This window comes from Oncorhynchus mykiss, chromosome 8 (assembly GCF_013265735.2).
Source record: "Oncorhynchus mykiss isolate Arlee chromosome 8, USDA_OmykA_1.1, whole genome shotgun sequence".
Taxonomy (NCBI): Eukaryota; Metazoa; Chordata; class Actinopteri; order Salmoniformes; family Salmonidae; genus Oncorhynchus; species Oncorhynchus mykiss.
Window position 1 is genome coordinate 77,479,698 of NC_048572.1, and position 14,282 is coordinate 77,493,979.

Consider the following 14,282-nt stretch of genomic DNA (forward strand, 5'->3'; position numbering starts at 1 on the left):
CAGGATTTAGGCCAGTATTGCCAAGTGAGTGTGTCTGTGTGTGTGCGTGTGTGTGTGAGAGGGGGGGGGGGGGGGGGGGGGGGGGGGCTTTTGTGAGCAAGCTGTATTCATGTGTGTGTCTGTGTGTGACTAACCCTTGTTGGTCTGTATTGATTGACAGGATGTGCGTTTCTCACCTACTGTGCCAGGGAGTCTGCCATCAAAGCCCAGAATGCATTGCATGAGCAGAAAACCCTACCTGGGGTGAGTACTCCACCGCCTGAATGCTGCCAGGGTTTTACATGGAATGAGAGATGGTGTGAAAGCTTTTCCCCAAAGACATCTGTGAGTTGCCAATTCCTTTCGGATTGCGGAGAATGGAAAAGAGGATAGAGGAGAGTAAGAGAACATGGAGTGAGAGAGAGAAAAGAGTGAGAGAGGGGGAGGGGGAGTGAGAGAGCAATAAAGAGAGAGTACTGTAAAACAACAGTGAACAGAACCATGTAGACAGCTTCAGGCTGTTCATTCAGTGAGCCATGTATGGAGAGAGAGAGAGAGAGAGAGAGAGAGAGGGAGAGAGCGAGAGAGGGGGGAAGAGAGGGGGAGATTGGGGAGGGTGAAAGGAAGAGGAGATGGAAGGAATGACAGAGAGAGAGAGAAAGAGAGAGAGAGAGAAATAGAAATAGAGAGAGAAAAAGCGAGAGGAGAGAAAGAGAGAGAGAGAGAAAGAGAGAGGAGAGGAGAGAAAGAGAGAGAAAGTGAGAGAGAGAGAGAAAGAGAGAGAGAAATAGAGAGAGAGAAAGAGAAAGACACTGAAGGGGGAATCAGTTAGAGAGAGAAAGCAGATGAGAAAGAATGAGTTGAAGAAAAAGGCTGAGGGAGAGATGAGAGAGAGGGAGGGATGAGGAGAGGTTGGAGGGGAGGGATATGTGATGAGGAGGGATGAGAGAGAGATGAGGAGAGGTTGGAGGTGGAGGAATGAGAAAGAGGGATGAGGATAGGTTTGAGGGGAGGGATCACAGAGAGAGGGATCACACAGAGAGAGAGAGAGAGAGAGAGAGGGATGAGGAGAGGTTGGAGGGGAGGGATGAGACATGGGGAGGGATGGGGAGAGGTTGGAGGGGAGGGATATGTGATGAGGAGGGATGAGAGAGAGGGATGAGGAAGTTTGGAGGGGAGGGATGAGAGAGAGACGGGGATGAGGATAGGTTTGAGGGGAGGGATATGTGATGGGGAGCGATGAGAGAGAGAGATGAGGAGAGGTTGGAGGGGGGATGAGAGAGAGAGGGATGGGGAAAGGTTGGAGGGGAGAGATGAGAGAGAGAGGGATGGGGAGAGGTTGGAGGGGAGGGATGAGAAAAAGGGAGGGGTGTGGAGAGGTTGGAGTGGAGGGATGTGAGATGGGGAGAGGTTGGAGGGCAGGGTTAAGAGAGAGAGAGGGGTGGGGAGAGGTTGGAGGGGAGAGATGAGAGATGGGGAGGGATTGGGAGAGGTTGGAGGGCAGGGATGAGAGATTGGGAGGGATGGTTGGAGGGCAGGGATGAGAGATGGGGAGGGATGGATGGATGGGGAGAGATTGGAGGGGAGGGGTAAGAGAGAGCGTGGGATGGGGAGAAGTTGGAGGGGAAGGATGAGAGATGGTGAGGGATGGGAGAGGTTGGAGGGGAGGTAAGAGAGAGAGGGAGCCATCGATGTGGAGAGGTTGGAGGGGAGGGATGAGAGATTGGGAGGGATGGGAGAGGTTGGAGGGGAGGGATGAGAGAGAGGACGGGATGTGGAGAGGTTGGTGGGGAGGGATGAGACAGAGGGCTGGATGTGGAGAGGTTGGAGGGGAGGGATGAGACAGAGGGCGGGATGTGGAGAGGTTGGAAGGGAGGGATGAGAGATTGGGAGGGATGGGAGAGGTTGGAGGGGAGGGATGAGAGAGAGGGCGGGATCTGGAGAGGTTGGAGGGGATATATGAGAGATGGGGAGGGATGGGGAGAGGTTGGAGGGGAGGGATATGTGATGAGGAGGGATGAGAGAGAGGGATGAGGAAGTTTGGAAGGGAGGGATGAGAGAGAGACGGGGATGAGGATAGGTTTGAGGGGAGGGATATGTGATGGGGAGCGATGAGAGAGAGAGATGAGGAGAGGTTGGAGGGGGGATGAGAGAGAGAGGGATGGGGAAAGGTTGGAGGGGAGAGATGAGAGAGAGAGGGATGGGGAAAGGTTGGAGGGGAGAGATGAGAGAGAGAGGGATGGGGAGAGGTTGGAGGGGAGGGATGAGAAAAGGGGAGGGGTGGGGAGAGGTTGGAGGGGAGGGATGTGAGATGGGGAGAGGTTGGAGGGCAGGGTTGAGAGAGAGAGAGGGGTGTGGAGAGATGAGAGATGGGGAGGGATTGGGAGAGTTTGGAGGGCAGGGATGATAGATTGGGAGGGATGGTTGGAGGGCAGGGATGAGACATGGGGAGGGATGGATGGATGGGGAGAGATTGGAGGGGAGGGGTAAGAGAGAGCGTGGGATGGGGAGAAGTTGGAGGGGAAGGATGAGAGATGGTGAGGGATGGGAGAGGTTGGAGGGGAGGTATGAGAGAGAGGGAGCGATGTGGAGAGGTTGGAGGGGAGGGATGAGAGATTGGGAGGGATGGGAGAGGTTGGAGGGGAGGGATGAGAGAGAGGACGGGATGTGGAGAGGTTGGTGGGGAGGGATGAGACAGAGGGCGGGATGTGGAGAGGTTGGAGGGGAGGGATGAGAGAGAGGGCGGGATGTGGAGAGGTTGGAGGGGAGGGGTGAGAGATTGGGAGGGATGGGAGAGGTTGGAGGGGAGGGATGAGAGAGAGGGCGGGATCTGGAAAGGTTGGAGGGGGTGGATGAGAGATGGGGAGGGATGGGGAGAGGTTGGAGGGGAGAGATGAGAGATGGGGAGGGATGGGGAGAGGTTGGAGGGGAGGGATGGGAGATTGGAGGGATGGGGAGAGGTTGGAAGGGAGGGATGAGAGATGGGGAGGGATGGGGAGAGTATTGGAGGGGAGGCATAAGAGTTTGGGAGGGATAGGGAGAGATTGGAGGGGAGGGATGAGGGAGTGGTTGGAGGGGAGGGATGAGAGATGTAGAGGGATGGGGAGATGTTGGATGGGAGGGATGAGACATGGGGAGGGATGTGAGAGGTTGGAGGGCAGGGATGAGAGATGGGGAGGGAAGGGGAGAGGTTGGAGGGCAGGGATGAGAGATGTGGAGGGATGAGGGGAGGTTGGAGGGGAGGGATGAGAGATGGGAAGGGACGGGGAGAGAGAGAGAGGGATGAGGAGAATTTGGAGGGAGGGATGAGGAGCGGTTGCAGGGGAGGGATGAGAGAGAGAGAAAGACAGAGAGGGATGCGGAGAGGTTGGAGGGGAGAGATGAGAGAGAGAGGGAGGGAGGGAGGGATGAGAGAGAGAGGGAGGGATGTGGAGAGGTTGGAGGGGAGGGATGGGGAGAGGTTGGAGGGGAGGGATGAGAGATTGGGAGGGATGGGGACAGGTTGGAGGGGAGAGATGAGGGAGGGATGGGGAGAGGTTGGAGGGCAGGGATGGGAGATGGGGAGGGATGGGGAGAGGTTGGAGGGGAGAGATGAGAGATGGGGAGGGATGGGGAGAGGTTGGAGGGCAGGGATGGGAGATGGGGAGGGATGGGGAGAGGTTGGTGGGGAGGGATGAGAAATGGGGAGGGATGGGGAGAGGTTGGTGGGGAGGGATGAGAGATGGGGAGGGATGGGGAGAGGTTGGAGGGCAGGGATGGGAGATGGGGAGGGATTTGGAGAGGTTGGAGGGGAGGGATGGGGAGAGGTTGGAGGGGAGGGATGAGAGATTGGGAGGGATGGGGAGAGATTGGAGGGCAGGGATGGGAGATGGGGAGGGATGGGGAGAGGTTGGAGGGGAGAAATGAGAGATGGGGAGGGATGGGGAGAGGTTGGAGGGCAGGGATGGGAGATGGGGAGGGATGGGGAGAGGTTGGTGGGGAGGGATGAGAAATGGGGGGGATGGGGAGAGGTTGGTGGGGAGGGATGAGAGATGGGGAGGGATGGGGAGAGGTTGGAGGGCAGGGATGGGAGATGGGGAGGGATTTGGAGAGGTTGGAGGGCAGGGATGGGAGATGGGGAGGGACAGGGAGAGAGAGAGAGAGGGATGAGGAGAATTTGGAGGGGAGGGATGAGAGAGAGATGGATGAGGAGCGGTTGCAGGGGAGGGATGAGAGAGAGAGGGAGGGAGGGATGAGAAGAGGTTGGTGGGGAGGGATGAGAGAGAGATGGAGGGATGTGGAGAGGTTGGAGGGCAGGGATGGGAGATGGGGAGGGATTTGGAGAGGTTGGAGGGGCGGGATGGGGAGAGGTTGGAGGGGAGGGATGAGAGATTGGGAGGGATGGGGAGAGGTTGGAGGGCAGGGATGGGAGATGGGGAGGGATTGGAGATGGGGAGGGATCGGGAGAGGTTGGAGGTGTGAGTTGAGAGATGGGGAGGGATGGGGAGAGGTTGGAGGGCAGGGATGGGAGATAGGGAGGGATGGGGAGAGGTTGGTGGGGAGGGATGAGAAATGGGGAGGGATGGGGAGAGGTTGGTGGGGAGGGATGAGAGATGGGGAGGGATGGGGAGAGGTTGGAGGGCAGGGATGGGAGATGGGGAGGGATGGGGAGAGGTTGGAGGGCAGGGATGGGAGATCGGGAGGGATGGGGAGAGGTTAGTGGGGAGGGATGAGAAATGGGGAGGGATGGGGAGAGGTTGGTGGGGAGGGATGAGAGATGGGGAGGGATGGGGAGAGGTTGGAGGGCAGGGATGGGAGATGGGGAGGGATGGGGAGAGGTTGGAGGGCAGGGATGGGAGATGGGGAGGGATTTGGAGAGGTTGGTGGGGAGGGATGAGAAATCGGGAGGGATGCGGAGAGGTTGGTGGGGAGGGACGAGAGATGGGGAGGGATGGGGAGAGGTTGGAGGGCAGGGATGAGAGAGAGGGAGGGATGGGGAGAGGTTGGTGGGGAGGGATGAGAGAGAGAGGGAGGGATCGGGAGAGGTTGGTGGACAGGGATGGGAGATGGGGAGGGATGGGGAGAGTTTGGTGGGGAGGGACGAGAGATGGGGAGGGATGGGGAGAGGTTGGTGGGGAGGGATGAGAGATGGGAGGGATGGGGAGAGGTTGGTGGGGAGAGATGAGAGAGAGAGGGAGGAATGAGGAGAGGTTGGTGGGGAGTGATGAGAGAAAGAGGGAGGGATGGGAGAGGTTGAAGGTGAGGGAGGAGAGAGAGAGGGAGGGATGAGGAGAGGTTGGAGGGACAACAGGGTACATCTGTCTGGGGGGGGGGGGGGTGTTGGGCAGTGAGGGGGTGTCTGATTGATAACACAAACACACACAGGTATAGCGGATCACAGTGCATTTGTTTGGGAGTGTGTTTTGTGCTGCACTGCAAGCTTCAGTGACCTAGAATGTGCACGAACCGGATTGGATGGATATTCCTTTTGATGTGTCTGTGTGTGTGTGTGATTGCTGCCGTTGTGTATGTATTTGTGTGTATGTTGTGTGTATGCGCCTGCTTTGTATGGGTGCCCCTGTTGTTCCTGCCTTTAATATATCAGCCTTTGAGCGAGTGAGTGAGTGAGTAAGTGTGTGTGTGTGTGTGTGTGTGTGTGTGTGTGTGTGTGTGTGTGTGTGTGTGTGTGTGTGTGTGTGGCTGTGTGTGTGTGGCTGTGCTTGTTGTAGGTCATTGCTGAGTGGCAGCAGTGTAGAGTGAAGCATACTGTTAGATAAATGAATGTCATTCTACTCCTCTGCTTTCCAGCCCACTACCCATACAGATAGACAGAGAGCACAAAAGAGAGAGGGAGAGAGGGAGAGAGAGGGAGGGAGAGGGAGGGAGGGAAGAGGAGAAGAAAAGGGTGGAGGCAGAGAGGCTTCCCACTCACTCACAAAGCCTACTGTAGTAGGTGGGATGTTAGGTTGTGTCATATGAAATACTACAAAAGGGCCAACCCCCAAACGCAGCGTCAGATGACAAAATATAACAGCTTGCGCTTCTTACACCCACTAACCCATATTTAATTCCCTCCTGTCTCTCCCTGTCTTTCCCTCTCTCTCTCTCCCTGTCTCTCTTCCTCTTTCTGTCACGCCTCCTCTCTCTCCTTCTCTCTCTCTCTCTCTCTCTCTCTCTCTCTCTCTCTCTCTCTCTCTCTCTGTCGCTCTCTCTCTCTCAAATTCAAATTCAAATTCAAGCTGCTTTATTGGCATGAAAAACATTGTGTCAATATTGCCAAAGCAACAATGTATACAATATACATTGTAACAAAATTGTAAATGATAGCAAATAATAATATAAAATGGTAGTAAATAATAATACAAAAATAAATACAATAAAATGGTAACAGTCTACAGTAAACATTAATAATTATAGTAATAACAATAATAGTAATAATAAGTAAGTTACTGTTTACTATGCAGATGTTATTATTCAGTGTCCCTCAGGCTATGGCAGGAAAATACATATTTGGCTGCAAGAGGAGCCATTGCTCCTTCGCCCATGAGTATTCTTAGTTTTTCCTCTGGGTTCAATTTGTAAAAATGTGGAATATATGTAGTCATTTCTGTGAATAATGAATCTCTTTGTGAGGAATATTTATCACAGTAAAGGAGAAAGTGCATCTCTGTCTCTACCTCCCCTGTCATGCAGTGACCACATACACGCTCCTCTTTGGGTAGCCATGTCTTTTTATGTCTGCCGGTTTCTATTGCCAATCGGTGGTCACTCAGCCTGTACTTGGTAAGGATCTGTCTCTGCTTCGTATCTCTGACAGAGTAGAGATAATCAGCCAATTCATATTCTCTGTTTAGGGTCAGATAGCAATTTAGTCGGCTTTGGGATTTTGTTTCGTTTTTCCAGTATTGTAAGTATGATTCCTTTGATTGGTTCATGATTTTGTTTATTGGAATTCTTTCTTTTGAAGCAGTGCTGGTGTCAGCTTGATTGGTGAGGTCCAACACCAGCTGACTGAGAGGGCTCGTTTCTGGGCTCAGCTCTTGGGCTTGAAGTGCTTTAAATTGCAGACTCGAATTTGGACTTGAATTTAGATGTAGCCAAAATTTTAATGATCTTTTCTGTATTTTCATTATTACTGGAAAACGGCCCAATTCTGCCCTACATGCATTAGTTGGTGTATTTCTCTGGACTTGTAGAATTTTCCGACAGAATTCTGCATGTAGGGTTTCAATTGGATGTTTGTCCCACATTTTAAAATCCAGTTTATTGAGTGGCCCCCAAACCTCACTTCCATAAAGTGCTATTGGTAGGATTACACTGTCAAATATTTTAGTCCAAATTCTAATTGGGATGTTGATTTTGAATAATTTCATTTTTATTGCATACATTGCTCTGCGGGCTTTTTCTTTGAGTGCCTTCACTGCCATATTAAAGTTTCCCGATGCAGATATGGTCAGACCAAGGAAGGTGTATAGGTGTGTCGCTCTCTCTCTCTCTCTCTCTCTCTCTGTCGCTCTCTCTCTCTCTCTCTCTCTCTCTCTCTCTCTCTCTCTCTGTCGCTCTCTCTCTCTCTCTCTCTCTCTCTCTCTCTCTCTCTCTCTCTGTCGCTCTCTCTCTCTCTCTCTCTCTCTCTCTCTCTCTGTCGCTCTCTCTCTCTCTCTCTCTCTCTCTCTGTCGCTCTCTCTCTCTCTCTCTCTCTCTCTCTCTCTCTCTCTCTCTCTCTCTCTCTCTCTGTCGCTCTCTCAAATTCAAATTCAAATTCAAGCTGCTTTATTGGCATGAAAAACATTGTGTCAATATTGCCAAAGCAACAATGTATACAATATACATTGTAACAAAATTGTAAATGATAGCAAATAATAATATAAAATGGTAGTAAATAATAATACAAAAATAAATACAATAAAATGGTAACAGTCTACAGTAAACATTAATAATTATAGTAATAACAATAATGGTAATAATAAGTAAGTTACTGTTTACTATGCAGATGTTATTATTCAGTGTCCCTCAGGCTATGGCAGGAAAATACATATTTGGCTGCAAGAGGAGCCATTGCTCCTTCGCCCATGAGTATTCTTAGTTTTTCCTCTGGGTTCAATTTGTAAAAATTTGGAATATATGTAGTCATTTCTGTGAATAATGAATCTCTTTGTGAGGAATATTTATCACAGTAAAGGAGAAAGTGCATCTCTGTCTCTACCTCCCCTGTCATGCAGTGACCACATACACGCTCCTCTTTGGGTAGCCATGTCTTTTTATGTCTGCCGGTTTCTATTGCCAATCGGTGGTCACTCAGCCTGTACTTACTCTCTCTCTCTCTCTCTCTCTCTCTCTCTCTCTCTCTCTCTCTCTCTGTCGCTCTCTCTCTCTCTCTCTCTCTCTCTCTCTCTCTCTCTCTCTCTCTGTCGCTCTCTCTCTCTCTCTCTCTCTCTCTCTGTCGCTCTCTCTCCCTCTCTCTCTCTCTCTCTCTCTCTCTTGTGCTCTCTTTCGCTCTCTGTCACTCTCTCTCTCCCTGTCTCTCTTCCTCTTTCTGTCACGCCTGCTCTCTCTCCTTGTCTCTCTCTCTCTCTCTCTCTCTCTCTCTCTCTCTCTCTCTCTCTCTCTGTCACTCTCTATCCCTCTCTCTCTCCCCCTCTCTCTCTCTCTCTCTCTCTCTCTCTCTCTCTCTCTCTCTCTCTCTCTCTCTCTCTCTCTCTCTGTCACTCTCTCAATTCAATTCCAAGGGCTTTATTGGCATATGTTTACATATGTTTACATTGCCAAAGTGAGTGTGTCTTTGATGATGTCTGGGTTCCTGCTCTTTAAGCCAAAGGCAGATGATCTCAGACCTCGTATGTTCCAGGATGAGACAGTAAAAGCTTTGTGTTCCATTGTGTCTAGTGTTGTTTTCGTGTGGTTTAGGCCCGGACCATCACAGTAGGTGTGAGGAGAGCATGTTGAGTATCTGATACAGACCTCTTAGGTCACAGGATGGAGGTTGGGCCTGTTGCTCTGCTCATGGCCTGGGCAGATGTCCTGCTGTCATGTTGAGGTCCTTGCATGGGGTGGGCAGAAGGGGCATAGGTCTGATATGATGGTGGCCAGGGTTTGTTTGGGGTGGTAACAGCTGGTTGGGGTGTGGTTGGTGATGCTGTGGTCTGAGCGATGGATCCTTTTGGCGTGGGTTCTCTCGGTGCAGGTCCTTCGTCCTTCTCTCTCTTCTTCTCACCCCACTCTTCCTCACAAATTCTAGCTCTCCTCTCTCTCTTCTTCTCACCCCACTCTTCCTCACAAATCCTAGCTCTCCTCTCTCTTCTTATCACCCCACTCTTCCTCACAAATCCTAGCTCTCCTCTCTCTCTCTCCTTCTCACCCCACTCTTGTTGACAAATCCTAGCTCTCCTCTCTCTCTTCTTCTCACCACACTCTTCCTCACAAATCCTAGCTCTCCTCTCTCTCTTCTTCTCACCCCACTCTTCCTCACAAATTCTCTCTCCTCTCTCTCTTCTTCTCACCACACTCTTCCTCTCAAATCCTAGCTCTCCTCTCTCTCTTCTTCTCACCCCACTCTTCCTCACAAATCCTAGCTCTCCTCTCTCTCTTCTTCCCACCCCACTCTTCCTCACAAATCCTAGCTCCACTCTCTCTCTCCTTCTCACCCCACTCTTCTTCACAAATCCTAGCTATCCTCTCTCTCTTCTTCTCACCCCACTCTTCCTCACAAATCCTAGCTCTCCTCTCTCTCTTCTTCTCACCCCACTCTTCCTCACAAATTGTAGCTCTCCTCTCTCTCTTCTTCCCACCCCACTCTTCCTCACAAATCCTAGCTCTCCTCTGTCTCTTCTTCTCACCACACTCTTCCTCACAAATTCTAGCTCTCCTCTGTCTCTTCTTCTCACCACACTCTTCCTCACAAATCCTAGTTCTCCTCTCTCTCTTCTTCTCACCCCACTCTTCCTCACAAATTCTAGCTCTCCTCTCTCTCTTCTTCTCACCACACTCTTCCTCACAAATCCTAGTTCTCCTCTCTCTCTTCTTCTCACCCCACTCTTCCTCACAAATTCTAGCTCTCCTCTCTCTCTTCTTCCCACACCACTCTTCCTCACAAATCCTAGCGCTCCTCTCTCTTCTCACCCCACTCTTCCTCACAAATTCTAGCTCTCCTCTGTCTCTTCTTCTCACCCCACTCTTCCTCACAAATCCTAGCGCTCCTCTCTCTCACGTGTGTTTGTGTGCGTGCGCACGCACCAAGGAGATTTTCACTTGTCTCTAATTGCCGTTTCTCTTTCTCTCTCATCCTTCTCTCCTTTCACTGGAGGAGTGACGGCTTCATCAGAGATAATTATCTGGTTGCACTGTGCAGCTGCATGCCTCTCTTCCTCTTTCATTCATCTACGATGTTGTAATGCTAAATTAATTAAGCTAAATAATATATTTGGTTGGGTGTAGGTTAGAAAGACAGACTGCCATTGAAACAAGTGTTTAGTGTGCGATTGACGTTTTACCAATGAAAAGATAGACCCAGGGGAGATAACACACACACATACACACACACAGGTTCATTTTAACAGTGAGAAATTCTCAGTCTGTGTCTTACCCAGTGTTTGTGTATTGTTGACAGTTGAAACGTTATTTACAATCTATTGTAGACTGGGTTGTGACATTTCTGCCTCACATTGATGGATTCACAACCTGGGCCAGGCCACCAGGCTATGGGAGTGCCAGCATGAGCGGTGTCACTGTGATTTACGCTCCCTTTACAACTTGTGCATCCATTAATCCGGTGTACGGAAACAGATTAGGCTCTACTTAGTGTTCCACATGGGATCGTTACTCTGACGGAATTGCTCTCAGAAGACACAGGTGATGAAACAGGGATATAATGTGTGTGTGTGTGTGTGTGTGTTAATGGGTTCTGCCTCACAATCAGTCTCTGTTACTCTACACTTTCACCGCACAGTAAGCTCATGATAAGAGCACAACATTGGATATGATATGTAGTTTGTCCAAACTCCATTTGAGTGCAGGGGACTTCACCTTCACTTCATTCTTTATATGTGCTCCAGATCTCTGCATACTGTAATCTATTGCATAGCACTACACATTCACAGCAATCCCAAGCCAATGCATTTAACAGGAGTGGGAGTCTCTTAGCAGCAAAAAGTAACCACACCCCCCCCCCCCCCCCCACTACATCCCTCTCTCCCTACCAGCTCACCCCTCCTCCCCCTCCTCTTTCTCCTCCCCCCACTACATCCCCCTCTCCCTACCAGCTCACCCCTCCACCTCCTCCTCTTTCCCCCCCACTACATCCCCCTCTCCCTATCAGCTCACCCTCCTCCTCTTTCTCCTCGCCCCACTACATCCCCCTCTCCCTACCAGCTCACCCCTCCTCCTCCTCCTCCTCTTTCTCCTCCCCCCACTACATCCCCCTCTCCCTACCAGCTCACCCCTCCTCCTCCTCCTCCTCCTCCTCCTCCTCCTCCTCCTCCTCCTCCTCTTTCTCCTCCCCCCCACTACATCCCCCTCTCCCTACCAGTTCACCCCTCGTCCTCCTCCTCCTCCTCTTTCTCCTACCCCCCACTACATCCCCCTCTCCCTACCAGCTTACCCCTCCCACTCCTTCTCCTCCCCCCACTACATCCCCCTCTCCCTACCAGCTCACCCCTCCCCCCTCCTCCCCCCCACTACATCCCTCTCTCCCTACCAACTCACCCCTTCTCCTCCTCCTCTTTCTCCCCCCCCCCACTACATCCCTCTCTCCCTACCAGCTCACCCCTCCTCCTCCTCTCCCCCCCACTACATCCCCCTCTCCCTACCAGCTCACCCCTCCTCCTCCTCCCCCCCACTACATGCCCCTCTCCCTACCAGTTTACCCCTCCTCCTCCTTCTCCTCCCCCCCACTACATTTCCTCTCCCTACCAGTTTACCCCTCCTCCTCCTTATCCCCCCCTACACCCCCTCTCCCTACCAGCTTACCCCTCCTCCTTCTCCTCTTTCCCCCACCCCCACTACATCCCCCTCTCCCTACCATCTTACCCCTCCTCTATCTCTCAATCTCTCACACAGCTGTCAGTATTACAGGACCTTAATTGCCTGTTCAATAGTCATTATGAAAGTGTGATATTTCTCCTGAAATGAGACATGGAAGGACAAGGCACAAAAGCTGGTGGACACACACACACACACACACACACACACACACACACACACACACACACACACACACACAGCCCTTCTGTGTTTAGTTCCTAATGAGGAGGCCTATGATGATTTTGGATGACACAGCAAAAATACTCTGGCATCTGAAAAAGATTGTGTGTGTGTGTGTGTGTGTGTGCTAGGGCTGCACGATTACATTTTTTTTTACAATCACTGGCACTAATTTCAGAACCGTGTGGTCATTTTTCAAAAGTCTAGACACAAAACAGCCATCACTTGTAAAACGTTGCATTGTATATTCATATCTTTAAAGAAGCCTTGTACTTTTATTACTAGGCAAGTCAGTTGAGAACTAATTTTTATTTTCAATGACAGCCTAGGAACAGTGGGTTAACTGCCTGTTCAGGGGCAGAATGAGAGATTTTGTACCTTGTCAGCTCGGGGATTTGAACTTGCAACCTTTCAGTCCAATGCTCTAACCACTAGGCTACCCTGCCGCCTTGCAGGATCATTGGATCAAATAACTCATTTATCATGAAATACCATAGGAACATTAATTTAGATCACCCACACACAAGATACCAATAGTTTCACTGTGTAGTTGTCCATACAATCATTAAATATTGTAGTACAAAATATGTGATACATGTTTCATTATGGTACTACACGTAAATACATCAATGTAAAAGGACTAGTAGAGAGAATACTACAGACACAGTAGAATCATTGAACAAAATCTGAAATTGATTGATGAAATACAATAAAAGCACAACATAGGTTTCTTTGAATCAAAGCAAAAATAATTAGCTACAAAAAAGAAAAAAACTACAGTAAAACGTCAACTGCAGTGTACCTCACCTGGCTTACTGTAAAAACTTATTGAGATGGCGCCGACAGAGATGGTCGTCTCGCTTCGCGTTCTTAGGAAACTAGCAGTATTTTGTTTTTTTATGTATTATTTCTTACTTTGTTACACCAGGAAATCTAAAGTCTTATTACATACAGCCAGGAAGAACTATTGGATATAAGAGCAACATCAACTTACCAACATTATGACCAGGAATACGACTTTCCCGAAGCGGATCCTCTCTTCGGACCACCACCCAGGACAATGGATCAAATCCCAGCAGCTGATCGAAAACAACAGCGACTCAGAAGGGGCAGACTGAACGGTCTTCTGGTCAGGCTTCGAAAATGGGCACATCGCTCTCTGCTCCCAAGTATACTACTCGCCAATGTCCAGTCTCTTGACAACAAGGTAGATAAAATTTGAGTGAGGGTTGCCTTCCAGAGAGACATCAGAGATTGTAACATTCTCTGTTTCACGGAATCATGGCTCACTCGGAATATGGTGTCGGAATCGGTTCACCTGGCTTCTCCATGCATCGCGCCGACAGAGATAAACACCTCTCTGGGAAGAGGAAGCGCGGGGGTGTATGCTTTATGATTAACAACTCTTGGTGTAATCATAACAACATACAGGACCTCAAGTCCTTCTGCTAACCCAACCTAGAATTCCTTGCAATCAAACGTTCGCCATTCTACCTACCAAGAGTAATCTCGTCAGTTATAGTCACAGCTGTGTACGTCAACCATCAAGCGAACACCAAGACGGCCCTCTAGGAACTTCACTGGACTCCATGTAAACTGGAAACTATATTTCCGGAGGCTGCATTTATTGTAGCTGGGGATTTTAACAAAGCAAATTTGATATCAGTGCTACCTACATTTGATCAGCATATTTACGACACGTAGGGCAAATACTCTCGACCACTGCTACTCTAACTTCCGCAATGCATACAAAGCCCTCCCTCGCCCTCCCTTCGGCAAATCAGACCACGACGCCATCTTGCTTGTCCCGGCTTATAAGCAGAAACTCAAACCGGTTGTACCAGTGACGTGAACAATTCAATGCTGGTCTGACCAATCAGAAGCCACACTCCAAGATTGTTTCGATCACTCGTACTGGAAAATGTTCTGATCAGCCTCAGAGGATTATATTGACCTATACGCTGACTCGGTGAGTGCGTTTATAAATAAGTGCATTGGAGACGTCGTACCCACTGTGACCATTAAAACCTACCCTAACCAGAAACCATGGCTGGAAGGCATCATTCGCGTAAAATTGAAAGCGCATTCAACCATAGAAAGAGGTCTGGAGATATGGCTGAATATAAACA

General features: G+C 50.2%; 1 protein-coding gene across 2 annotated transcripts in view; it reads left to right on the forward strand.

Moving 5' to 3' along the window:
• LOC110530678 (CUGBP Elav-like family member 5) overlaps positions 1-14,282 on the forward strand; it is a 63,205-nt gene that overhangs the window by 1,351 nt on the left and 47,572 nt on the right. For both annotated transcript variants that reach the window (XM_036986328.1, XM_036986329.1), the window contains exon 2: positions 161-243. In XM_036986328.1, the coding sequence (XP_036842223.1) occupies positions 161-243 (83 nt within the window). The remainder of the gene's footprint in view (positions 1-160; positions 244-14,282) is intronic.